The sequence below is a fragment of the Melospiza melodia genome, chromosome 6, assembly GCF_035770615.1.
Source record: "Melospiza melodia melodia isolate bMelMel2 chromosome 6, bMelMel2.pri, whole genome shotgun sequence".
Taxonomy (NCBI): domain Eukaryota; kingdom Metazoa; phylum Chordata; class Aves; order Passeriformes; family Passerellidae; genus Melospiza; species Melospiza melodia.
Genome location: NC_086199.1, coordinates 52551229 through 52578786, shown reverse-complemented (window position 1 = coordinate 52578786; position 27558 = coordinate 52551229). Strand labels below are relative to the sequence as shown.

At 40.0% G+C, this 27558-nt stretch overlaps 1 protein-coding gene across 3 annotated transcripts in view; it reads left to right on the top strand.

The window, feature by feature from the left end:
- The window catches only part of SLC6A5 (solute carrier family 6 member 5), a 34958-nt gene extending 7400 nt beyond the window's left edge, over positions 1–27558 (top strand). For all 3 annotated transcript variants that reach the window (XM_063158169.1, XM_063158167.1, XM_063158168.1), the window contains exons 8-16: positions 1060–1194; positions 1834–1937; positions 4431–4555; positions 7304–7416; positions 8069–8200; positions 9800–9899; positions 16291–16391; positions 19155–19322; positions 22477–27558. In XM_063158169.1, the coding sequence (XP_063014239.1) occupies positions 1060–1194; positions 1834–1937; positions 4431–4555; positions 7304–7416; positions 8069–8200; positions 9800–9899; positions 16291–16391; positions 19155–19322; positions 22477–22632 (1134 nt within the window). In that variant the 3' untranslated portion in view covers positions 22633–27558. The remainder of the gene's footprint in view (positions 1–1059; positions 1195–1833; positions 1938–4430; positions 4556–7303; positions 7417–8068; positions 8201–9799; positions 9900–16290; positions 16392–19154; positions 19323–22476) is intronic.

The following is a 27558-nucleotide window of genomic DNA, read 5'->3' as shown; positions in this document are numbered from 1 at the left end:
GACTCACACTCTCATTTAAGGGATGAATCACTGAAAATATTTTCAGTAAATGACTAAGTATTAATTGAAATGCCTTTTTCCTCTCTGTCTTTTCCTTTACAGTCAAAACAGAAACTATTTTTGTTTGATATTTTTTCTCTAACCTTCAATACATTTAAAATGAACTCTTCAGCTGCACTAAGCAGTGGGATGACACAAATGGTACTTTGCAGCCTTCCCTAGTCTGCATGGGAAGGATTTATTAATTTCTTCATAAAAATTCTGCAGTCATCTCTCATTTCACTGGAATCCAGGAAATTGGGATGTAAATTAGGATGCTGAACAACATATTTGAAAACCAGAACTGAGCTTTTTAAAAAAAGCTCAGTGTGGGTGTGTGTGTGTGTGATCAACACAAGTGGGCATTTCCTGGGATAAAGACAGTGGAAATGGAGATGGGAATAATTTTCTGGAGCTGGTCCCAGAGTTTGAAGAGATTGGGAAGAAAATCTCCTCTGTAAAGGTGGTGAGGTCCTGCGGGGCTGCCCAGAGAAGCTGTGGCTGCCCCATCCCTGGAGATGTCCAAGGCCAGGCTGGGCTGGGTTTGGCTCATCCTGGCCTAGGGGAAGGTGTTCTTGCCCATGGCAGGGGCTGGAATGAGATGATCTTTCAGGTCCCAAGTCATTCTGTGATACAATTCCATCATGTGTTGGTATGATTCTGTTTTGTTTAGGACCAGACGTTGATGTGAAAACAAAAAATAATTTCAAATATTTAAGTGTAAAGCTTACCTGTCTATAATCCAACCATTTTATCTGAGCTGTGTTCCAGATAATTATTAGAACATTAAACACACAGCCACTCTTGTGTATTAAGACTCCACGATGATCAGGTCTGTCTAGCTAACTGCAGACTTTCCTTTTTTATTGAATTTGGACCATAGCTATCATCATGGTGATTGGTGATATGTAATTATTAAGAGGTACAAACAGTAATAAACCTTCTTTTGGCAACAGTGGCGTTTCCATTTCCCCTCCTCACTTTTCACTCTCTCAGTAACCTCTTCTCTGCCCTGTGCAGGTTGTGTACTTCACAGCCACGTTCCCCTACGTGGTTCTCATCATCCTGCTCATAAGGGGAGTGACTCTGCCTGGAGCTGGGGATGGCATCTGGTACTTCATCACACCCAAGTGGGAGAAGCTCATTGATGCTATGGTGGGTTTGCTGTTGCACTCACAGCTGCTGGGGGTTAAATAATATATTCTATATCAAGATATATATTTCATATATATGATATATATTATTATATAATATAATACTACAATAATATAATACTGCAATATAGTACAATATAGTACAATATAGTACAATACAATATAATATAATATAAGATACAACAATATATAATATACAATAATATATAATACATAGGCATGATGATGATGATGATAATAATAATAATAATAATAAATCCCAGATCTCTTGGGGTCTGCTGCAAGCATTTTCCATGTGCAGAAGTGGCGTTGTCATCTGTGGAAACTTGTTCTTCATCTTACATGGGTAAAGTGTTACTTAGAGTCACTGCTAGGAAAACATCAGTATCTGATGCAGGTTTTCCCTCTTGACTTGTGTTTTTTGTTTCTGAATGTATTTGAACTGATAAGTATCAAACAATATGGGTTTTATATTTGTGCCTCCCATGTGCAGCAAGGTTTATAGTGTCCTTTCAGATGGACTCAACAAGAACAGTGCTCCTTATCAAATGAGCCTGATGTATTTAGTGGCAGGATTTTGCTTTTAAATATTCTATTGACATCCATTGGTTTAACACTCTTTCATTTTCTTTCCTTTCAGGTTTGGAAGGATGCTGCCACTCAGATTTTCTTCTCCTTATCTGCAGCATGGGGAGGTCTAATTACCCTCTCTTCATACAACAAATTCCACAATAACTGCTACAGGTGTGTAAGAGTGAAATACATCTGTGTTATTGAACAGGTTTGTCCAAAACCAGTTATCCTTCATCTTCCAGAAATCTGGTTTGCAAGACCCCTATCTCTTGTCTTTTTCTCCCTTGTCTTTTTTATCCCCTGCTGCCCTTTTGTCCTTTTTTCCTCTCTTGTATTTTTCTCTTTTCCTCTCTTCTGTTTCCTTTCCTATTTTTTGTGTGTGCATTTCGTTTACATTTAACCATTTTTGTGTATTTTTTCCTCTCCCCAGATCCTAATCTACTATTCTCAAGGCTTATTAGAGTTCCTGCTGGCTCAGGAACTTCAGAGGATTATTTTGTTAATAATAAATCTTTCAGAATCAGGGGGCTGAGGCTGAAGGGCAGCCTGGGATGTGTCAGGAAAATGAGACAGAATCACTTGGCAGCTCTGCTGGAGGACTGCCCATCAGCAGAGTGAAACATGCAGGACTTCAATTTGCAACTTCCATTGATGGGATTCCTACGTCTCCTAAATGTTCTTTCTTTTCCCAGTTTTTCCCATTACATGCAAAAAGTTATTTCATGCTATGAAATCTAAAATCACTTCTTTGAGAGCTATTTTTTCATGGGAAAAAGTCATAGTGTATAATTTTTCATGCAAAAGCCCTGGCTCAAATGTCTGCAGCTGGAAAACACAACAGCAAGTGGCACTAGTGGAGAGCTTCCCTGCTGTTTTACAGTTTTTAAAGTCAGTCTGGAGCAAAGCTTGCCAATCCTTGTGGTGCCAGAGGTGCAGATCCAGGACAGCAGCAGCGTGCACAGGGACTCCCCCAAGAGATGCCCAAAAACTCTCCCCAGTCAGGACTTCAAAGCAAACTATCCTTGGGATTTCCACTGCCACCTCCTATGGCTTCTCAGTACAGAATACTTAACTTAAAAAAGAAATGTGGATGAGGATATTGAAAACAAATTTAAAAAAATATTTTACTAGTGCTCAAAAGTAATTGAATGAAATTATCCCAAAATATGGATGAAAGCTAACAGTGTTGCATACACAGTAACTCCCACCCAGCAATCCTTTGGGTTCTGTTTTTGAAGATGGTATTGCTGAGCCTTTTTTTTTTTTTTTTTTTTTAATGAATACTTGCAATCAGAATATCAGGGAGGAAAACGGAGGAAGCATCATGCTACCTTTGCACACTAACTTAACAATCTTTTGTGGAGTTTGGAAGATCTTAATGAAAATTTTGAAGGGAATACATGGTAATGAAGTATAAAAATATCACAGTTCTAATACCAAATAGATGCTTTACCTTTAGGGGGGGATATGAGAGACCAAAGTAGAAATAACTAGAAAAGCTTAGTTACTCCCAATATTTTAAATTTTACAACAAAACCTTGAATATTGAAATACAGTATGACTATTTTCTCTTTCAATTTCTATATTCATTACATTTTAATACATCAATTGTAATTTTCAGTTACACATTGATTTTAAACATAGTCCAAAATCCATAATTGCAGTACATTTACATAAATTGACTTCATAATGAATACCTGAAATATTTAAAACCTATCTAGGTTTTGGAAGAAGGTTAACACGTGATGATTCCAAGCAGCACACTATCATTTTTGTTTTCTGTAGACCCAAAGAATTAACAAAATAATTCCTGTTTAAACATGCTCTGTTGGATGTCCTAGGAGTTTGCCAGCTCAGTGAGATTCTTTGACAGCTTCTCAAGTTCTGTTTCATTCTCTTCCTGACAAAACAATAGCAGTAGGAATAAACTATTCTAGCCAACATAAACCCCCTAAACATTTAAAGTGAGGGATTTGTTTTTCTGAAGACGTAGGAGTTTATGGGGAAGTTCTCTGGACATGCATATTGTTTAAAGAAAAATCCAATTGAAAAAAATCCTATAGAAATCCTATTGAAAGATCCCATTACATCCCTAAGGATGCAATAACTATGGATGGGGCTCACGAGGGCTGGTTTGCTGTCAAGCCTTGACATACCCAGCATAGTGAGATGTTCAGCTGTAGATTTCTTGAGGTTCCTTTGATAATAACAACCATGGAAAAAGGTACCAATGAATCTTCCCTGTGCAGACAGGATGGTCATTGAGCAAGCTCTGCAATGTACAGAAAGCTAACCCTGGAATTTTGTGTATAAGCACAAGAAGGACAAGACAAAAATCCTCTCACCTGGTCAGCAGTGGTTAGTCCGTACCCACTGTGGAGAGCAGATGTCCTGTGAGGCAAAGAGTTACAAAATGTGTTAGAAATCAAGACACCATGTCTGTCTGTTCTTCAGAGAGGCCAAGGGCAGATGTGCTGGGCCTGTGGTTCCTGCACAGCACGTGGGTGATGGAAGCTTGCAGAGCTGATTCCTGAGGAGTGTAAAATGCGCCTTCACCAGCACCCCCACAAGCTGTGTGTGCTGATGAGAAACCCTTGAAATACAAATACATACACAAAACCTTCCCTGTGTGTATCCCAACGGGCTTCTTGTGCTTTTTTGCAGGGACACTCTGATAGTGACGTGTACCAACAGTGCCACAAGCATATTTGCAGGCTTTGTCATCTTCTCAGTCATTGGCTTCATGGCAAACGAGCTCAAAGTGAATATTGAAGCTGTGGCAGACCAAGGTAGGGCTCACTGGCATTTCATTACTCAGACAGGCACCCCGAGGCACTTCCAGCTCTGTTGTTGATGATCACAGATATCTGATATATGATCACTCCAGTATCATTGGTATTGGAGGTGGGAATGATGGCTTCAAACTGTTGCGGATTGCTAAACCATGTGTAGGCATTTCTGCACAGGAGAAGGCAGTCTGGCAGTCAAGATTTTAATTAAAGCCTCTTAACGACTTGTTTGGTAAGAGAAGGAAGGAAATTGAGACTCATTTTAAACCTTTGTGTAAATGACTGATGGAGGGTAGGCTGCGATGGTTATTGGCCTTCTCATTGTTCTCTGCTGCTGTTTGCCAAATCCTCTCCAAGGTAAAGTTACCTCTGGTGGTTGGAATTTTGGGTGACAGAAATCTGGCACAAGGGGTGGATTGTGCTCCTGAACTGTGGGGAGCAAGGAGATGCCTCCACAGAGAAGTCAAACATTTCTGAAGGGCTGATTGGAACATCTTGGTTAGTGAAGAGAGGCGGTCACTAGTGGGGATCTGAGAGACTGAATAGGTAGAGCTGAGCACCACCATACCAACTAAACCATAGCTCTGAGTGCCAGTCATTGCTAGAGCAGCTCCAGGGATGAAGCGTAATCTCCCTTCAAGTTTTCAAAACCTTGAAGGAAAATGTTAATGGAAATATAAAGGGTTTTAAATTTTTTTCCTTTTTTTCCCTCTCCTAAATTATTAATCTGAAAAACATAGTACTTTTTTTTTTTTTCATTTAGAGTTTTCTTTTCAGGAAAAACTCAATTATCTGGTGAACAAATAAAACTTGGAGGGAAAGACAGCACAACTTCTTTTTGTTCTAGTCTCTGATTAAGAACAGAGCTACAGCTGAAAAATATTATTCCTTATATATAGTGTAGTTGAAAGATGTTATTCGTTAAAATGAAACTTCAAGGTAATTTTACTTTTTAAGACATATAAAGCACTTGGAGTTTTCCTGGCTTTAATGCACTTTTATAAAGAGTTCATACCCACCAAATCTTGGAAGATGGAAGGAATGGGAGGTTGCCTCCCTGTGATTATTTCCTGTGGTTGGATGCTACCAGGTGTGAGGGGCTGACCTGGAGACATGCTTACATTCTATAATTTAACTTTTCCTAGAGGAGTGATTAATGGGAACTCGTTATTCTGAGACTTAATTAAACTTGTAGATGCAGGCAGTGAGTTTAAATGGAGCCCTTACCTCCAACAGGCGAGAAGAAATCTTTAATTGAGAGATGAAGAGGGGAGCCCGTTCTCTCGGCATGAGGCATTTGGCTCATGGCATTTGTATCTCACAGGAAACATCCCAGAGAGCTTGGAGGGGCATCCCTGAGCTGGGATCAACGGGGAGGAGCTGCCACCTGCTGTAAGGCTGCCACCACAGCCCTGCAGCCCCTGCTCCCAGGCACAGCTGAGCACTTACAAAAACAGTTTTACTTCATGATCAATAGAAATTAAAGTCCTATATATATATAAAAAAGATCTAAGCACTTACAAAAATAGTTTTTCTTTGTGATCAATAGAAATATATAAATTAAACCCCTATATATATATATATACACATATATATATAAAGATCTAAGCACTTACAAAAATAGTTTTTCTTTATGAAAAATAGAAATTAAAGCCCAATATATATATATTGAAAAAAATCTAAGCACTTACAAAAATAGTTTTTCTTCATGATCAATAGAAATATAGAAATTAAAACCCTATATATGCATACATATATACATATATATACATATATACACACATATATACATATATATATGCATATATATATATAAAGATCTAAGCACTTACAAAAATACTTTTTATTTATGAACAATAGAAATGAAACCCCAATATATATACATATATAAAGATCTAAGCACTTACAAAAATAGTTTTTCTTTATGAAAAATAGAAATTAAAGCCCAATATATATATATTTTAAAAAAAGATCTAAGCACTTAGAAAAATACTTTTTCTTTATGATCAATAGAAATTAAAGACCAATATATATATATATATATAAAATCTAAGCACTTACAAAAATAGTTTTTCTTTATGATCAATAGAAATTAAAGCCCAATATATACATATATATATATATATAAAAGATCTAAGCACTTACAAAAACAGTTTTTCTTTATGACCAATAGAAATTAAAGACCAATATATATATAAAAAAAAATATCCAAAGAAAAGCCCAGACAAACAACCAAAAGGATGGAAAATTCCTGATTTAAGTTTAAAAGAATCCATCTCCTTATTTCTTGTGCTCTGCATTATTTTGGGTTTTCTTGTGGATTTTTTTAGAATCACAGTAGTTGTTGCCTTCTGTCTGCTGTCAGGTCTCTGGGCATATATTTTATATTCTCTCCTCATTTAACAGCGTGGCAACGAGTTGAAGAAGAGTATTTGCATTTCCATTCATGTTGCAGCACTGAGGTGTGGATGTTTGCCATGGGTTGCTAATTGGCAGGGAGGTGGCAGGAATTTGATCACAGAAACATTGCTGCAGTGTGCAATTTTTGCTATTTTAAAAAACTTTTGGATCAGTTTGTTTGTATACTGGTTGAATATGCATTCTGCTTGGAAAGTTGGACTAAGTAAGTGATTTGAAATTTACAGTGTAAATAGAAATCAATCAGGTAATGCTAAACTCTGCAATGTTTAAACCTTTTTGTAAATAGGAAAGACTGAATCTGATAATCTTTATTTGTCTTATTTCTAGGTCCTGGGATTGCTTTTGTGGTTTACCCAGAAGCCTTAACAAGGCTCCCGCTCTCTCCCTTCTGGGCTATAATATTCTTTTTGATGCTCCTAACTCTTGGATTAGATACCATGGTAAACTGCTTTTGTGTCCCATTCTTTTCCTTTTGATTTTCCTATTTATTTGTTTGGAGGACTGTGCAGTTGATTGCTATTTCCCATGTGTGTGGTGGTGTTCACAGGGGTCTGAGGATGAGGGAAGAGATGAGGATCTGACTCCATGTTTCAGAAGGCTTGATTTATTAGTTTATGATATATATTACATTAAAACTATACTAAAAGAATAGAAGAAAGGATTTCATCAGAGGGCTAGCTAAGAATAGGAAGGAATGATAACAAAGGCTCTGTCCCAGACTCTCTGTCCAGGCCAGCTGACTGTGATTGGCCATTAATTAGAAACAACCCCATGAGACCAATCACAGCTGCACCTGTTGCATTCCACAGCAGCAGATAATCATTGTTTGCATTTTGTTCCTGAGGCCTCCCAGCTTCTCAGGAGGAAAAATCCTAAGGAAAGGATTTTCCATAAAAGATGTCTGTAACACATGTGAGCAGTGACTCATGAAAAAGGAGGAATGCAGTAAGGTCGTCAAGGCTGAAATCATTTTGGCAGAGCTTTGGTGCTGCCATCTGAGCATTTACCACCTAGGGCTCAAAATAATGTTCAAATTCTGATGTTTTCTCTGCTGTGTGTGCATTGAAATGAACCCTTTGGTTTGTGTTTCAGTTTGCCACCATCGAGACCATCGTGACCTCGGTGTCAGACGAGTTCCCGAAGTACCTGCGGACACACAAGGCTCTGTTCACCCTGGGCTGCTGCGTGTCCTTCTTCATCATGGGCTTTCCTATGATCACTCAGGTAACCACACTGCCTTTGAGCACCACTGCCTGGCCCCAGTCCCCCTCTGCTGGCTGCTTTTCTCCTGCACAGGCTGCAAAATGTTTGGCTGAATTCTGAATTCTGCCACAAGTGATACATTCTGTGTCTGAAAACGTTATTAAAAACAAACAAACAAAAAGGATGCTCTGGCTGAGATATTCTTAAAAGACATTGCTGTTCAAGCCTTTCTGAGAATCAGGTCTTTAAAATTTTCTCTAGCCAAACATCTCCGAAATAGTAATATTTTGTAATAGTAATAAATAAATATATAAATTAGTAATAGTAATAATAGTAATAGTAATAATAGCAATAAATAAATAAATAGTAACAGTAATAAAAATAAACAAGTAGTAATAGTAATAAATAAATAAATACTATTACTATACTTTTTATATATATAAAGTATATATAAATAGTATATATAAAGTATATCTATATATAGTGTACATATAGCATGTATATATATAGTGTATATATATATATAGTGTATATGTATATATATGTGTGTATATATATATATAGTACTATATATACTATATATAGTATAGTATATATATATGTATAATATATACATATATACTATACTATATATAGTATAGTATAGTAATAGTAATAAATAAAGTATTCAACCCACACTGACAGAGGGCAGGTTTAGATCAGACATTAGGAAGAAATCCTTCCCTGTGAGGGTGTGAGGCCCTGGCACAGGGTGCCCAGAGCAGCTGGGGCTGCCCCTGGATCCCTGACAGTGCCCAAGGCCCCAAGGCCAGGCTGGACAGGGCTTGGAGCCACCTGGGATAGTGGGAGGTGTCCCTGCCCATGGCAGGGGGGTTGGAATGAAATAATCTCTAACGTTTCTCCCAACCCATTCTATGAATAAAGGAAAAAAACCCCAATTTTGAATGTGATACGAATATGCACGCCTGTTTTGAGTGCCTTTCCTCTGAGACTAGACACATACTGATGGTCTGTGCAAACTGTGGAGTTAATACTGGAATTCCCATCTACTACTGATAAACTTCAGTGTCTTCTTCACTAATACCTTCAGCATGATATATAATTTCAAGATGAGATGGACAAAATCTTAAGATTTTATCCATCCTTCCACCCCTTTTTCTTTCTTTTCTTTCCCCTTATCTCACCACTTACCAGCCCAGCTTTGCTGTCCTAAAGCCTGGGAAGGATTCAGTCCTTTATTCACTTGAATTGTGCTGCTTAACTCAATCGTGTAGACAGGATATTAAATCCTTTCCAAGCAGATGAACTGGACTCATTATTACGGCAGTTGTGCTTCCAATGATGATTTTGATTTTGTTGTGGTATTATGTGGTTTGAGACACCGCAGGTGGGAGTTCTGATCACAGTTCAGTCCTGCATCTCCAAGGACTGAATACAAAGTCCTCCCAAGCTGTGCTAGGTAGCAGAATCAGGTGTGCCCTCTGCTTTTTTCCTGTTGGGTTTGCTATTCATTGAGCCAGAAGGAGGAGCCTGGCTCCAGCTGAGGTGTGGGTGCTGCCCTGGCTCCTGCTCCTCTCCAGCCTCAGTGCCTCGGGTAATCCTCTCTCTTTCTCTCCCCAGGGTGGAATGTACATGCTGCAGCTTGTGGACACTTATGCAGCCTCCTACTCTCTTGTCATCATTGCCATCTTTGAGCTTGTTGGAGTTTCCTACATCTATGGTAAGAACAAGCATTATTGGACAGCCTCTGCCAAAGCAACATGTTAGAGAATTATAAGGGAAATTCTTGAGGAAAGGAGTGATTTTTCTCTGTAATAAAAGCCCCAAAACACTCTTAGTTTAGACAGAAGCATGGCAGGACTTCAGGATCCCTTTAAATGCATGTATTCAAAAGACTTTCATGCAGTCTTAAGTCATTTTCCACCAACAGCTCAAAGATATGAGTATGAGAATAGAGCAAATATTTACTGACATTTTTCCAGGGGTGCTTTTGTGCTTCAACAGTTTTAGGGACAGAGACCTCCTGAGCCAATAGAGATTTATATGTTCTATATCTATCTATCTATCTATCTATCTATCTATCTATCTATCTATCTATCTATCTATCTATCTATCTATCTATCTATCTATCTAAAAATATGTATGTATACTTTATTTATTTATTTATTTATTTATTTATTTATTTATTTATTTATTTATTATTACTATTTTAGGGTGGCCCTAGCTGGATGCCAGGCACCCACCAGAGCTGCTCTCTCACTGCCTTCTGCATCTGGGCATGGGAGAGAAAATATAACAAATGGTCATGGTTTGAGATAAGGACTGGGGCAGGTTGTTCAACCAATACTGTCATGGGCAAAACACACTCAGTTCGGGGATATTAATTGCATTTATTGCTAAGAAAAACAGAGCAGGATAATGAGATAAAAATAAAACCTAAGAACACTTTGCCCCCATCCCTCCCTCCTTCCCAGCTCTATCTCATGCCCACAGGAGCACAGGGAGATGGGGAATGGGAGTTATGGTGAGTTCATCACAGTTGTTCCTGCTGCTGCTGCTCAGGAGAGGAGTCCTTCCCCTGCCCCAGGATGGGGTGATTCCCACAGGGCAGCTCTCCATGAACCTCTCCAATACGAGTCCATTTCATGAGAAACAGTTGTCCATGAATGTCTGTGATGTGGGCCACTCTTCCATGGGGTGCAGTGCTATGGGCTGCAGGTGGGTCTGTGCATCCCTGTGCCCTCCTTGGGCTGCAGGGTCACAGCTGCCTCACCAGGGGCTGCAGGGGAATCTCAGCTCCAGCACCTGCAGCAGCTCCTGCCCCTCCTTCACCCTGCCCTGGGTGTTCCTCTGGGTGCAGGGCTGTTCCTCTCATGTTCTCAGCCTGCTCTTCTCTGTTGAGAATAATAACTTTTGTGCAATAACTTTTTTTTGTCCTTTTAAAATCCGTTATCAGAGATGTTGCTCCCCTTCCTGACTGGCTCTGATTTAGCAGTGGTGGGTCTGCCCTGGAGCCTCCAGGGATTGCCCCTGCCAGACACAGGGGAAGCCTTTACAACTTTTCACAGAAGCCAAAACCTGTCCCTGCAAACCCAACACAGCGTTTAACAATTTCTGAAGGCTTTTTCCCCATGTGCACACCCAACTTCCCTCCTTCCTATTTGTCCATAACGTAGCCTCAAGACTGTGCAGCTACTCAGGGTGATTAATTATCCACAGTGGTCACACCAGTGATGCTGATCCCTGTTGATGCACATTAAATTGTGAGGAAGATCCTCAGTGTGAAACAGTGCAATCATCACAAAGCTGCTGTAGTTACCACAATTGATACCAGCTGCTGATGTGCTCCCAGACTTGCCCAGTGTTTTCAGGAGACTGATTCTTGGAAATGTGAAGATCTTCCCACAAACCATAAAGAATTAATTTATGCCTGGAATGGAAGGCTGTTTCTGCTGTTGCTGTGGACAGGAATAATTACATAGTTTAATCAGCTAAGCATAAAAATCCAAGATGTTCTGCTGAAGCTGCTTGTTTAGCCACTGACTCTGTGTTCTGGCCCTTTTCATTGAATACTTGTACCTGCCTGTGTTGTGGAGTCCACTCTGTAATATAAGTGCTTTTAAATATAGTACAGGTTTCAAATCATGGGGAATTTAAACTATAGTACAGGTTTCAAATAATGCAGAATTTAAACTACAGTACAGGTTTCAAATCATGCAGAATTTAAACTATAGTATGGGTTTCAAATCATGGGGAATTTAAACTATAGTACAGGTTCCAAATCATGCAGAATTTGGTGCTCTTGCTGGAGAAATAAATGTTATAGACAGGACAGGGAATCAGCCCTTCCTTGTTTTCTCTGGTTTCATGAAAATTCAGCAGTGTATTTTAACCTCCACTGACATCCAATTCAGTGAGTATATCTGAGAGATTGGCTGCTAAGCCAGACATGACCTAGTGAGGAAATGCTACAGAATATTATGGAAAATACTCAAAACACAGAAAGAAAAGTTGATTTAGGCCAGTCATGTTTTGATTGAACAAAATTCTTTGCTTTTTTATGTCCCTGGAATGTAAACAGTTCAAGTAGAGCTGGTTTAGAGGTGAAATGAAAGCCAGCTTCTCTAAAATCAATACAATTTCATAGGCAGTGACGAGTGGGGAGACTTGCAAAGATTTTAAGGGTTTGCTGGGGATTTTTTTCCCTTCCTTCTCCTCCTCACTTTGCTGACAGCAGGCCTGAGCCATGCTGTGCTAGATGTTTTCACTCCTCATCGCCACCAGCACCAACAGCATCACCTGCTCTGTGCCAAATATTGCCCCCTTTAAAGCCATTGCTATTAGTGTGAAAGAGAAAAATTACGTGCTTAAAATATTTTTAATATTTTAAAAGCTACTTAAATCTGTGAAATTTCTTTGCTCTGCATGATTTTAAATAAGGAGGAAGGCAAACAGGGAGCAAGAAGCGGCTCTGTTCCTCCTGTGAACACTGTGTGGCAGAAGCACTGCAAACAGCATTTGTGGAATGACATCTTAGTGGGTTTGGAGGAAAAAACTGCTCTGGCCAGTGTTTGCCTTGCCCAGCAATTCCAGCATCCCTTAAAGCATTAACACTGATCAACAACATAAAATAATGCAGAAATAATAATAGCTCTGCAAAGGAAGGGCTTGAATAGAGGTGAAGGTTTTTTTAGTGAGTTATTACTTCAGTGTAATCAGATGTGGAAAAGGTTTGACAAATTACCAATTATTCTTTTTATGCTTTCTGTACAACTGATTGTTCATCAACAGATGTTGGTAAAACCTTGGCTGCAATCTGTTTCAAAGGAATTAACCCTTTGTTTGACTAAGGAGCTTCCTTTTGTTTAAATAAAAAGGAAAGACATTAAAATCATTACCTGTTTGACAGAGCTGCTTTCACTGTGCTAAAGCTGCTTTAGCAAGGACTGGGCACAGGAATACATCTGTGCATTTGTGATTCGTGTGTTGTAAATACAAGCAAAGCTGCTGCTCGTGCTGTATCCCTTCAAGCAGTGCTTAGAATTGGCATAATACATTTTCAAGGTCTGAGAACTGCTGTTTTACACTCCACTGCCACCTTTCTCTGTGCACTTGTACTCTTCATGGCAAGCAGCTTGGCACAACAGTGGCAGGTGCTGTTGTGATGAAATAAATTTGTCTTTAGTGTTTGTTACATGTTCTGCTTGCTGAGCTTGCTGAGATTTTTAAATTAAAAAGAGACACACGGTTATTTCCTTGTGATCACTTATTTTTCAGTAGAGTCAGTGCTTCATGATGCAATCAAATGCACCTTTTTACTGTTTTAGATGTTTATTCTCCAGTTGTTTAGATTATGAGGAATGATTAGTAAAGAACAGCTTAGAGGTGAGGTATTAATTTAATCACCAGCATAATTCCCACTGTTGCATTTTGTAGCATGAAGCTAAAGACAAAAATCCCTGTGTGTGAGCGAAGCACTGCTGGAAACTGAAAATATATGATGGAAACTTTGTTTATGCTCCATGCAGAACTGGTTTTTGTCAGTTTGTTTTTGGGAAGGTTTGTTAGAGTGAGTGGAAGCTGCTGCTGTGTATTTGTAGAAAGCTTTAGTCATTTTGAACATTTTACCTGTAGCAGAATAGTGAAGTAGTTGTCTGGCGAGGTTTGTAGTCTCCTTTTAAATGGATTTTATATGTCAGTACCTATGAATACATCATTCTACTTTAGAGAGGGAAAAATCAGATATGGAATATCATGTGTTGTTTATTGCCCAGAGTTATTCAGCAGGCCTGGCTGATCTGAGAGGGAGATCAGATTTACTGAGATCTGGGAAAAAAAGTTGGTGTTCTGTAAACTAAAATATCCTGTGCATTTCTTCTGTGGAACTTCCACTGGAAAGAGATAAGTAATGTGTAATCCCTCAATCTGTTATATACATTTGACTCCTGAATTGCTAATTTTAAGAGTGCTTTACACTGTGAATATCTACTGACCATTCCTAAAAGGAATTCCTTATTTGATTTTTTAAATTGGAGTTTCAAACAAATCTGTGCAGGTTTTCACAAAACCAGCATGAATTTTGGAGGCAGAAACCCTTGGTAATAATCCAGTTAGGTATCCCTTCTTTGCAGCAGCAAGTGTGGCTGAAATGGACACTTTAAATGAGATTTAAACTCTGTGGAAATGCCCATCAGCCTGTACCTTGTGCTGCTGCAATTAAAGCCCAGCTTTGTTCCCAGCAGAGCACAGGGATGGCTGCTGTGTGAGCAGCTCCCTCACACTCACTGCAGATAAATAAAAGGCAGGGACAAATCTTTCAACTGCAGCAAAAACCTCCTTCCAGCTCCACCACACGATGACCTTGGAGGGCACACTTTGTCCAGACAAACTTCTATTCTATTCTATTCTATTCTATTCTATTCTATTCTATTCTATTCTATTCTATTCTATTCTATTCTATTCTATTCTATTCTATTCTGTTCTGTTCTGTTCTGTTCTGTTCTGTTCTGTTCTGTTCTGTTCTGTTCTGTTCTGTTCTGTTCCGTTCTGTTCCGTTCTGTTCCGTTCTGTTCTTCTACACAAACTTCTATTATAAAACAGAGAAGGACTCAATCAGTCAGCCTGATGCTGAAGTACAGTGATTCCATGGGTCATAAAAATTACATGTGTTTTACACATGTAAGAGGCTTTCTGAAGAAGAAAACTTGTGGCAGCCAGTAAAAGGGAAAAAGAAGGAAAGAAATTACAGAAGGAAAAAAGTGACCCCCGAGTTACCTTGGCTCAGTGTTCTGAGCTTACATCCAATGCAGGTTTTAAATACAGTCCTTGCAGTGCCACTTTCCTGTTTGATTTCTGTATTTTCCTTCTGTGTTCCCTGTCATTGCAGGGTTCTTTAGCCCTTCTCTCCCATGCTGGGTGCCTGAGCTGGCCCTGAGGGGGTGCCAAGCTTCCCCCAGCCCTGCTGCCTTCTCCTGCACCACAGGGCACAGATGATGGAGCAGTGCTAGGGTTTCACTTCCTTAATTCTCAGAACAATCAGGTGCATAGATTTATTTCTCCTTGACATCAACAGCAAGGCTTCCCAACTGGGAGGATCAAGGTTGGGATTATCCCTTCTTACACTCAGCAGCTGCAGCAGCTGACTCCATACAATAAGGAATAAAGAAGTTTATTACTTTGGTTACAAGTATTTCTTCCCTTACTCAATGCCTTTTCTCCAGTATTTAAGCTTTCCCCACATCATGCAAGTTAGACAAAATGCTGCAGAATAATGCTTTGCAAAATTTAGATTAAATTGGCCCAAATTTTTAACTTTTATGTGAACAGATGAGCTCTGACCTCTCCCTTCTTATTACAATGAGGAAAGCTGTAATCAGTTTTAGGGTTTCTTTAAACTTTTGGATAAATCACTGATAATGAAATTGCTAATGACTAAGTTAGTAATAACCAGCAGGAATAGCAGCTGCTGACCAGCACACCTTTCCTGGCACATGGCACGGCCAGGGAGGAGCTGCACAATGGCTGAAATACCATTTCCCAATCTTGCATCTTTTGTTAACTCAAGTAACCTTATATGAAGGTTAACGTATCAGCTGACCTTTTTGTTCAGACAACATTGAATATAATTCAAAATATTTACAGGTGCTCTTTAGGAATTTTAAATATCAATTATGCATCAGGTGAAAAAGAGCAGGACATCACCAGTTTCAGTGCTGAGGGGTACAGCTGTGATCCAGTCATGCAGCAGGTAAAGAGAAGCTGAAATATTGCCTGAATATTAATAAGGCTGATCTTCACAGGGGAATAAAACAAACAAACAATTGCAGCTACCCAGTACATATCAGCAATGCTTTAACACAAAACATATTAAACACCTCATCTCAATATAAAAGCTCAATTGCTTTAATCCCTAAGAAGGAAATACTTTATTGGAATGGTTCCCACTCTATTAGTCCCATTTTTACTGTGTACTTAGATCCTCCAAAGAAGCTTTCAAACAAAAATTTGGAGTTTGTTTTCATAGTTGGACACAAGGGAGGGCACCAGAGCTCTGCTGCAGACTGCAGCTGCTTTCCTTCACACCTAACTGCTCCTTCTTTTGCTGTTCACAGGACTGCAAAGATTTTGTGAAGATATAGAAATGATGATTGGATTCCAGCCAAGTAAATTCTGGAGAGTCTGTTGGGCATTTGTGACCCCAACTATTTTAACAGTAAGGAAAAAAAAATTTAACATCTTCTCCAAAGAGTTTTGCTGGTTTTTGTTCATTATGCATGATGTTTCTGGGTGTTAGCAGCTAGAACTTGGATGACAGCACATGTGCTCTTGCCATGGGCATGTAGAAGAAACAGTGTAAGGAATGGTGGTTTTGGTGGGGAGGGATGGTGAGTCCTCCAGGAAAATGGTGGCCTTTTCCTGGCCATGCAAAATGCTGCTGTGGCACACCACTGCACTGCAGCATTACAGATTACTGTATATAAATATGTATGTATATATATATATATATATTTAAAATATATGTTTAAAAATTAAAAATATTTAAAATATAGAATGAATATACACTATTTATGAATATAAATATAAATATATTTATAAATATAATACTTATAAATATATAATATAAATACAATATGTTTTATACGTATCTATATAGATATGTATATCTATCTATATCTATATATCTAGATGATATTTAATACTTATTTATATATCCATAACTGTATATCTATATATCTAGATGATATTTAATACATATCTATATATCTATACATCTACGTATCTATATATCTATGTATCTATATATCTATATATCTATATCTATATCTAATCTGTGTGTGTGTGTGATATTTATGTATGCGCAGGGAAAACCAAGCTCTTCCTGTGCGCTGTCAGACGGAGCTAGGGACAAAAGCCATTTTATTGCCACAGAAGCTGGTGTAAGAGGGATGCTTTGGGAAGGCTGAGGTGGAACAGAGTTTCAGAGGGAGAGGAGGAGGAGGAGGAGGAAGAGCGGGACTGTCCCGTCCCCAGTGCCCGGGCCCGGGAGGTGGCGCTGCGGGACAGCGCCCGGAAAGGAGCCCTGAAATCTAAAACCAGAGCGACTTTGGTCTATGTTTATTATTCTTCCTATTTTCCTTTCATTTTTATTTCCTCCCCAACACCTTCCTTCAAATTCAGTTAGCATTTGCTTCACGTTTAGGTCTCCATTTAATAAAAAAATATGTCACGTTCTCAATTTCTCCATTGCTATGAAAGTTTTTCAAGTCCAGGGGACCGAATACAATATCTGTATCTACATTTGCCATCTAGGATTCTAACACAGTGCTTCCTTTACGTTTTAACCTCCGTGCAGATACAATCTGCAATCATATATGTATATTTTTTTTTTTTTGGCACAAGAACGAAATAATTATTTTAGCCATTTCAAAAGCTTCCAGCTTGACAAATCAGCACAAAATAACAGAGCCTTCTTTACCAGTATCTTCTGTTTGAGTGCCTGTACCTCCCCTTGGAAGCTCTCAAGCCTGAACCCCAGGTGCAGCAAGATTCTGTCCTTTAGTGCAGGGTAAGTGTTGGCAAATCTTCCTCTGGAGGGGGAAGAAAAAGGCACTGGCTGAAGTTAACAACTTATTTTCAGTATTGTTCATTCACAAATGAGGACATTTTTTTCCTGAAAACTGGAAAAGGTCTAGTTTTCACAGACAGGAATGCCTGTGTGAAGGCACCAGTGAGTTTTGGCGAGCTCACAGAATCCCGAGTTGTGAAGAAATGACATTTTCTACAGTGAGAATGATTTCTCCAATGGGTAAAATGAATTTTCTTGCATAGATTTTCTTTACCTGCTGTCTGCACTGCACTACAGCATTGCTCTGTGTGAAAGCCAGAGCAATCTATCTTACCCACCTGTGGTTTGATTGTGACAATGTATGCTTGTAGTTTGCAGATCACTTTGAAAAAGTTTGAAGACATAGTCCAGTTTATAGTGTTGGGATGACATCAATGGTATTTATCTTCTCTTGGGGATCTTTTTAAAGATGAAGACGTGTGCACATGGGATTGTTTTAGCTCTTTGTGTTTTTTCCAGTGGTTGTTTTCAAGATGCTGCATTAGACCCTATTTCACACTTCTGAAGGGAATTGTAAGGCTTTTCTGCAAATTGCTCAGATCCTTTACTAATCAGACTTGTTCTTGTAGCTCCTGTCAGTAATCACAACCTGGAAATAGGAAATTATGTTGTTTGTTAAGAAAAGCAAATTGGAACTGACCGTGTTTACTCTCTAAACTTGCATGTTCTGTTGCTGTTCCCTGCAAATGCAATATTTAGTGAACTTACAGTGAGAAATAAACTGACACTGATCAGTCATCATTCAATTTTTATGCAATGGAAACAGACAAAGCAAAACCAAGCAATGAATTCTTTTCTATTATTGCCTCTGTAAAGCTAATATTTGATACATTTGGATAGCCTAATATTAGACTTTCATTAGACTCCACATCTCTGGAACTAAAGCTGATCATTTTTATATGTGCCTTCACCTTGTTATACTTCTATAAATCTTCTGTGTGCAATTACTGCAAGCACAGGCATTTTCCAGAAGTTACTGAATTATGCACAAATGTAAGCAGATGTATTGCTGTTCACACAGTAAGTGAAATGGGGAACTTACCATAATCACATTAGGTAAAACTGCCAATAGACCATGTAATAAGGCACGTTACTCTAGGGACAAGATTCTATTTCAATTATTCTGGCACAAATACAGTGATTTTTGTGGGATTTTGCAAGATTTCCTAGAAACTCATTAGATTCAGGCTCTGACCCATTGATTAGAGCTTGTGGCAGCACCCTGCCTTAGGTGGATGTGGCTTTATGTGTATTCCATAGACACCAACTCTGTGGGTGTGGATACCCACAATTTGTGGCATAGCTTGTTTTGCTTACTCAAACATATTTGTTTTCCTTTCTTGTTCCCAGTTTATTCTGTGCTTCAGCTTTTACCAGTGGGAACCCATGACTTATGGAGCCTATCACTACCCAGGCTGGTCCATGGTGCTCGGCTGGCTGATGCTGGCCTGCTCAGTCATCTGGATCCCAGTGATGTTTGTGATAAAAATGCATCTAGCCCCAGGAAAATTTATTGAGGTAATCCTTCTGTCTTTTTGCTGTTTAAAAATATGGCCACAGGAGACAGTATCTTTCATTTCCCATTGATTTTTGTGATATTGAATGTCCAATACTGCTCAGATTACTTTCTGGTAAACCACTTATTGTGTTGCAAAGAGATGCTCAGTTGATTTAAATTGTGGACCTTCTATTCCTAATTTTTTCAAAAAACACGGTCCTAAATTGAGGAGTGTTTTGTTTTATGAGCTCTAGATAAATTTCACGAGGTTTTGTATGGCTTTATTGGGAGAAAGTTGTTCTAGATTCGTTGGCCTTTTTGCAAAAGCAGCACACAGCCACAGGAAGCCTCAGCTGCAGGTGTGTGCTGTGCCCAGGGAGTGTGGTCTCAAAACTAGGAGAGGGGAATTCAGCACCAGGAGAGGGCAGTGAGCGCCAGGAGAGGGCAGTGAGCACCAGGAGAGGGGAATCAGCACCAGGAGATTCAGTCAGGACCAGCAGAGGGCACTCAGCACCAGGAGAGGTGTATCAGCACCAGGAAAGATAAATCAGCACCAGGAGAGGGGAATCAGCACCAGGAGAGGTCAGTGAACACCAGGAGAGGGGAATCAGCACCAGGAGAGTTTAATCAGCACCAGGAGAGGGCACTCAGCACCAGGAGAGGTCAGTGAACACCAGGAGAGGGGAATCAGCACCAGGAGAGGTCAGTGAGCACCAGGAGAGGGGAATCAGCACCAGGAGAGGGCACTCAGTACTAGGAGAGGTCAGCGAGCACCAGGAGAGGTCAATCAGCATCAGGAGAGGGGAATCAGCATGAGTAGATGTCAATCAGGGGTTGCCTTTGTGCAAAGCTGTGTCCTGGAGTCCCCCAGCAAGGCTTTTCATGCATCTCAATCTACTCACTACAAAACCCAGCTGGCAATCTTTGCCTTCACCTCTCTGCTCTTTATTCTTCCTGAATTGGCTGATCCTTTCTGGCACCTGGGCTTAAAATAATTCCAGGTGGCAGTTTATTTTTAATTTAAGGTTCTTTTGTTTATTTTGCTAATTGGATTCCTGACACTTTTCCCCCCCTGCTTCAGAAATGTGATGGCCACCTCCTTCTCTGTATCCCTGAGTCCTGTCCCTGCCTGTCACCCCCTCTCCCTTGTTCCCATCCCTCAGTCCCTGGCAGGATGAGCAATGTCAGCATTTCATCCCTTCCTTGCCTTGCCCCTGCTTTCTGAAGAAGTTCAGTGCTCTTATTTTAAGTCTTTGAGGCTTTCTCAGTTCTGCCTTCTCATCAGTGCCTGCTGCTTGTGCTGCTGCCACCTTGGGAGAAGGAACAGACACTCTCTCCCCTTTCTGTAGCTGCTTTTACAGTTCAGCTTCCCTGCAAATCCCACCGGGGCTGTTTCTTGCTTCAAAAAATGAAAAGGAGAGAAAATGTACTAAAATAGCATAATCTCTTTGGTCTCTCAATATGTCACACTACACATGCCTAAGGGAAAAGACCACGCTTCTCTGCTACCCATGGAGCAAAGGAATGTTGTAGGAGAGGAATTTTCACAGTGGTGGGACAGCCTAGGGAGAGCATCCAAGCAGCAATGAGGCCACTTGTCTAAAGGGTCATCCAGCTCTTGGGTAGAGCAGCATTAGGAAATGACCTAATGTGGAATTAGATTTGCTTCTTCTTTGGCTCATCAGCTTCTTCCACTGACACAAATGCTTCAAAACTTCTCATGTCTAAAACTGGCACACAAATTGCCACAAAACCAGGGTGCTTCCCTTACTGGGTTTCCAGGTGTGCACCCAAAGAAACACCCAAGAGTTGGATCTGTTTTTGCTCAAGATCTTTCAGCTGTAGTCTGGTGTTTCCTCAATATTGAGTCTGCTGCATAAAATTATTATGGTTGATTTGGGAGGTAAAAGTTGCAAACTGGTAATTAAGCAGAGATTAAAATAACTGATCGAGAAGTCTGATCCACTTTATTAGGTAATAAACATATAATTGTTCCCTCTTAAGTCATCAAAAATATGGTTTTTTTTTTTTCTTTTTATCTGTGAATGCACCAATCAAATTATATATTCAATAAAGAACTCAGTGGAAAGATCAGAAAATTTTCGTTGTTTGCCAGGTTGACGTTCTCCTCCTTCTTTTTTCCCGCAGATAGAAACAAAACATTTTGTCATCTCAAAATTAAAATCTTTCCTAGTGATATACTACTTTTTGGTAATTTGTTTACTTGGGGGAAATATGCTAACTATAAATCCAATTATTTTAATGCACTTACCCACTGCTTAGACCATTGGGCTGAGTCATTGTGCACATGCCCTTCAGTGAGAGAGCCTCACAGTCTGTGGCAGTGGTTCTGAGCCCCCCTCACATGGTGTGGGGTGGAATGTACCATTAAACCTGGCCACTTGATCCCCTATTAGTCTTGGAAACCTTGTGCCACACAGATGCTGAGCAGTGTGTCAGAACCCAGGAAATTCCTCTGGCTGCCCTGGATGGCTCAAGACCCTGCCTGGGGGGCTCAGAGACCTTGGTACAGAGCCCAAGACCCCTGAGCCTTTGTTCTTGACCCATGGAGCAAATTGCCACCTTTATATGAAGAATTACAAGTCAAGAGAGTTTAGGCAGAATAATAGTTAGTTTGTCATGGGGTGAAAAATAGATTTTTGAGGTTTTAGAATGGGGGGCTTGGGGTCCCAAGATGGAGGAATTTGGATGTGCCCTGTCCTTCTTCTTTCTTCTTCTTGGCCTCCATCTTCTGGGTGACTTTTGGATTGGTTTAGGGTAGAAGCTCACTGTTTAACACAGGTGATGGGTATTGGGAAGTTATGGTAAATAGTGTGCATGCAGTTTTTAGTATAATAGATAACACCACCCTGGGGGCAGGCAGAGTGCCACTCTCTGTCCTGCTGAACAGACTTTGGTAGGACAGGAGAAAGAATGTTATAGATAAGGAACAATAAACAACCTTGAGAATGAGAGTGGAAAAATCCTGACTCCTTCTTCGACTGCTGGGCTGGGAAAAGAGGCTTGTACGTATCTGAGTCACCGAGCAGCAGAGATCCTGAGAGCAGCAGAGCATTGCCAGGCTGCCATCACTAACCTTGAGTGAGCCCGTGCTCCCTTGCTGTGCTCTGATCCTGCCCCTGGCACCCAGACTCTCTTTTCTCTCCCTGGCAGAGGCTCAAGCTGGTGTGCTCCCCACAGCCCGACTGGGGCCCCTTCCTGGCCAAGCACCGCGGCGAACGGTACAGGAACATGATTGATCCGCTGGGAACCTCCTCCCTGGGGCTCAAACTGCCAGCCAAGGACATGGAACTGGGGACACAGTGCTAATGATTATTACTAAAGGGTGGCAATCACACTGTCAGCTTTCTCTGATTTTATTTTTCCCATTTTTGTTTTCACCCACCGCTTCTTCTTTCCCGCAGTGCCTGAAAGTGGTTGCTTAGGAAAGCAGAACTTTGTTGTCGCATGCCATAGGGGAGGCCTAACCAGACCACTTCCAGGGGTGGGTGATGCCTGTGACACGTTCTGTACCTGGGGACGCAGCAAAAGCCCTGTGTGTGACAGGTGGCACAGCCAGGTGTTGTCAGGTGATGCAGGAACAAACAAAACCAAACCTAAAAGTCTTTAGAGGAAATGAGGTGTGCAGTCTAACCCCCTTCCCACAAGCACCCTTTGTAGCAGGTGGCTGGGGTGGGACTAGGATTTTGCTACCAGTGCATTCCAAGGAGGGCTCATCCCTCAAATAGGATGGAAGTGAGCAAAGAATGGGATCTCCTGTAGTCCTGATGTAAATCCAGCACAAGGCTCCTGTAGCAACGGGGCTGCTTCCCTACACTGACAGCCAACCTTGACCCATCATGTCTGCACACCTCCTTTATGATTTGTACTAACTTGGAGGGGTTGTTATGCTATTTAAACAAGTGGAGGACCTTGAAACAGCACACCAGGAAGCAATGCATGGGGTGATAATCCATTTGTAGAAAAATAAGAACAAAGTGTTTAAAAATGATCAGTTCAGAGACTAAACTGCATTTGAGTCTAGAAGTGGTTTGGAAATGGTGTCAGAATGAGCTGTATGGGCATCGCTGTTTGAAGTCCTCTCATATGTTTCTTTTGATAATTTGACATCTGTCATTTCAACTAGGAATGCCTCAGTTACACAAAGTATCTGACAACTTGCTCCTCGCCAAGTGAACTGTGATTTTACTCACCTCGCTCCAATACTCCGAATATATTGTTTTTTCTCTGCTTTTGTTTACAGTATCTCCTCAAAAAGCCATCATATAATTTGTGCCTAACTTTGTATCCTTACAAAGTGGTAAGTGTAGTCTAGTTACCACCTGAAAACAGTTATTGGATGTGCTGTTCAACTTCGTGACTCCCCGCTCATTTGCCTCTAAGCACCTTTATATAACCTGTAACCCTTAGATGGTGTATTCTTCTCTTTCAGCCAATAGGGAAATAGCAGGACCCCACTTGTCTACATATTGTATATATAGCACATCAATTCTTCAAAGCAGTATTCTCTCTGAAACATGCATAGAGTATTTTTTTCATTAAAACATTTTCATTAAATAAAACCGCTCAAATCCTCAGTAATTAACCACTGCAGTTATCCACACAGGTGCAACATTAGGTGTAGAAAATGCAAGGGTTGAGGGGGAAAGGGCAATTTAGTAGAGGGCCATCATAGCATTGCATAGCATCCTAAATCACTACATTTTAGAAATCAGATATATGCAATCATATTAATATTAGACTTAAATAGTTTTGTTACCTATTGGACAGAGTAAAAAATAGAGCTTTTAAAGAGTACATTTATTTACCTAAATAGAAAATTAGCCCAACTTATTGTAAATGCACTAGAATGAGGGAGAAAAAAATATCTTCAATAATTGGCAAAAATTAACCTTTATTATCTTGTTATATCCTATACATACATATATGATATTTTTTAACGGTGATCAGTGTTCATGTAGTGTGTGCTAGTGATGTTTTATGTCCCTATTAATATCTTACCAATCAGTGTAGAAATAATGAGCTTAGTAGTTTAGCCAGTTTTTTCCTCCCCACAGACACTGCTGTAGTAGCCTGTAAATGTTCTTTCCTTTCAGGGGACTGTTTCTATCCCGTTTTTCTGTCTGTCTGTCTGTCTTCATACTACAGGGTCTCAGGTAAATCCTCAGTTCATGTGTGTCCGTAGATCAGTAGGTGTGCTGTTTTCATCCTGTTGAAGAAAACAAAAAGCTAAACCTTAAAGTAACACTTCCACAAATTGTAACTCCTTTCCTCTGTGTGTGTGTATATATATATGTATATGAAATATATTAATAATCATTTTGCTGAACTTCCTCTTTCACGGGGCAATTAGTGTTGCCAGTCCTAGGCACTGCTGGGAATCTTTAATCCTCACTCAGAACAATGAAGCACTATCAGGGCTTGTCAAGCAGGGCAGGGAGGGCAGGTTCCACAATATCTTACACTGACCCCTGAATCTCTGCTCCATGGGCTCTTGTTGGTCCCTGTCCCACACAGCAGCAGGACAGGACCCTCCTGTGGCCTTCTCTGCCTTAAAGCTGCTCCCCTTGCTTCAGCTTTGCCTGCTATTTTAATACAAGGCTTGCTATTCTTACCTCCAGCTTTTATTTTCCTGGCAGAGGCAGGTCTGAGAAGCTGTGCTCTGTTTGAAGGTCCATAAGGATGAGCTGGAAATTTGGTTCCCACGTCTGGGTGGGGCTGAGGGACCTTCCCTGGATGCAAAAGGAAAACCCAAGTCAGCATCTCTCTTGGGAATTGTGTTTCTGTCGGGATAAATCACTCTGGGTCTCCCTTAACCAATATTCCTGGCCATCTTGGTTTGATTTTTGGAGTCTGAGCCAATTTATCCTCGCTAATACTGTAATTTGAAAACAACAACAACAACATATATCTGTAGGTTTGGTCCTCTTTGAAAAGAGACAACACAGTCCAATGGTTTGGGAGCACTGAATCCTTTCCCTTAGTCTCAAGGCATGCCTTGGAACTGGGATTGCACATTGCCATGGAGCTCCCTCAGGGTGAGGATGTCAGCCACTGCCCACCTGAACTGTGACAGAGATATCATTTGAAGGAATACTGCTGGGATATGAGATCTTTTGGCTTGGATTACCAAACCAGACTGCGTATGAAATTGCTACTGAATTGCTTTCCATGATTTATGTAATTAATCTGCTTGCTTTTAATTTAGATGTTGTTCCTGTGCCTGCTAAGTCATTAGCACAGGATTAGGCTTGAATTTGAAACTCTGTAAACAGATGATTGGGATTTTTTTGCTAGCTGATCTTTGTCTTCAGCTCTGACCCCATTGCTAGGCTTGCAAAAACCTTTGGAAAAGGGGAGAAATGCATACAAAAATCACAGAAGATGTAAAATTTTCACTAAATGTGAAAGGCAGGGTTTTATTTTGGTCACATGAAACTTTTTCTGAAGTATTTTACTGTCCAAATCTGAAAGCTGAGATTAAATTAACCAGCAGTGTCTTCTTTAAATGAGAAATAACCTTAAAGTTTGGGAATGCACTTCATTTACCATGTTCTAAGGAAAGTTTGCATGCACTTTGATAATTTTCTAAAAATAAATTTAGTAACTAATAGCATAACAGTAAAGATCTTTAAAAGAAAAAACAAGGAGGGGAAAAAGCCATATTAGTAAAAATGTGATGTATGTACTTTCAGATCTATCTATCTTGTGAGTAAAAAATGTTTAAATTTGGTGAAACTATGATGCATATTTTTTCTTTGAAATTAAATTGAATTTCTGGATGAGCTGAGATGCATTATTGTATGCATTAAAGATTATACCTAATGCAAATGCTTGCCATCTTCAGATTCTTTGGGGTCTTCCTCGTGTTTTTAATATGCAACGTTCAAAACCTGTGTTTCAGCTAGACAAGGCAGCACTTTGTTTCCAAAAGAAGGGTTTAACAAAATGACCTTTAATTGAGAAAGACTTGGATTGTCTTTATATGATGTTTCAATTGAGTCCAAGTAGTCTTTTGATTCATTTCTGCTCCAATGACCACATTAGACGTGCCTGCACACTGAAGATCATTGCTTCTGATACACTGTGTGACTGTCTCTCACCATCAGATCCCAACACCTGATTGATTTGAAATACCTTTGGTCTTTTTATTGTGTACAGTTGTTCGGATAATATGATTTCCTTTTGCCTGTGTTAAAACAATGTTTACGTATGGCAGTCATTGGTCTCCTGTTGGTTTCTTTTTCTGCAGCTCCACTTCTCCTTGCAACCAAGGACAGACTTGTAGGGACTGTGGGCTGCAGACAGCAGAGCTTTTTGACCAGAGGCATGCCAGAAAGCTCCTCTGTTCTGCTGTTGTGAGAGACACTCGTTCCTTGGTTTGCAGTTGGGTGGTGTGCACATAAGGTACCTGGGAAATGGTGAGAGCTCGGTGTTCCTGAGGAGCTCAGGTGGGTGACCCGGGGCAGGAGGGGAGAGGCGTGGGGATTCCTGCCTTTGGCACCCTCAGGCAGCCTATCACCAAAGAGAGAAGGTTTTCCTGAGGGGTGTATCATAATGTGAGAGCTAGGTTGGATCTTAATGCTTGCAATATTTTATTTGCCCATAACATTTAAATACATCTTCAGGTAACCATTTGCCTTATAGCTACCTTCCATTGTTAGGAAAATTGACTAAAACATGGTGTTATCTGTCCTTTATATTATGTAGTATTACCTTCTAAGGTAGATGCTTGGCTGGTATAAATTGTCACAGCTTTGTCTGGAGCTGTGACAATTTACACCAGCTGAGAATTTGCTCCCTGTGTCCTATGGCACTTTATTACAGACCCATCACTGATGGGTTAAATCTTAATTACTTGCGTAATGTCATATATAAATATATATATATATATATATATTTACAGGCATTCTATGGGGTACTGCTGCCTATGGATAAAGATTTGTACCCTAACCAGATCATGACGATTTTTCATTAGCTGTATGTGCAAAAGATATATTGTTACAAAGAATGCATCATATGTACCTCATGTAGTACATATTATGTTGCTGTATGTTGTTAATTTCAGAAATCATTATTCTTGAGGCCCTACCTCAGATTTTGTATTTATGTGTAAAAATGCAATTTATTGTATTATATATTTGCCTAATATATTTGAATGTGATAAATTAAAACTATTCAATAATGTATGGGCTCTAAAGACTCTAAATAAATGTCCAGTGTTTAAAACAGAAA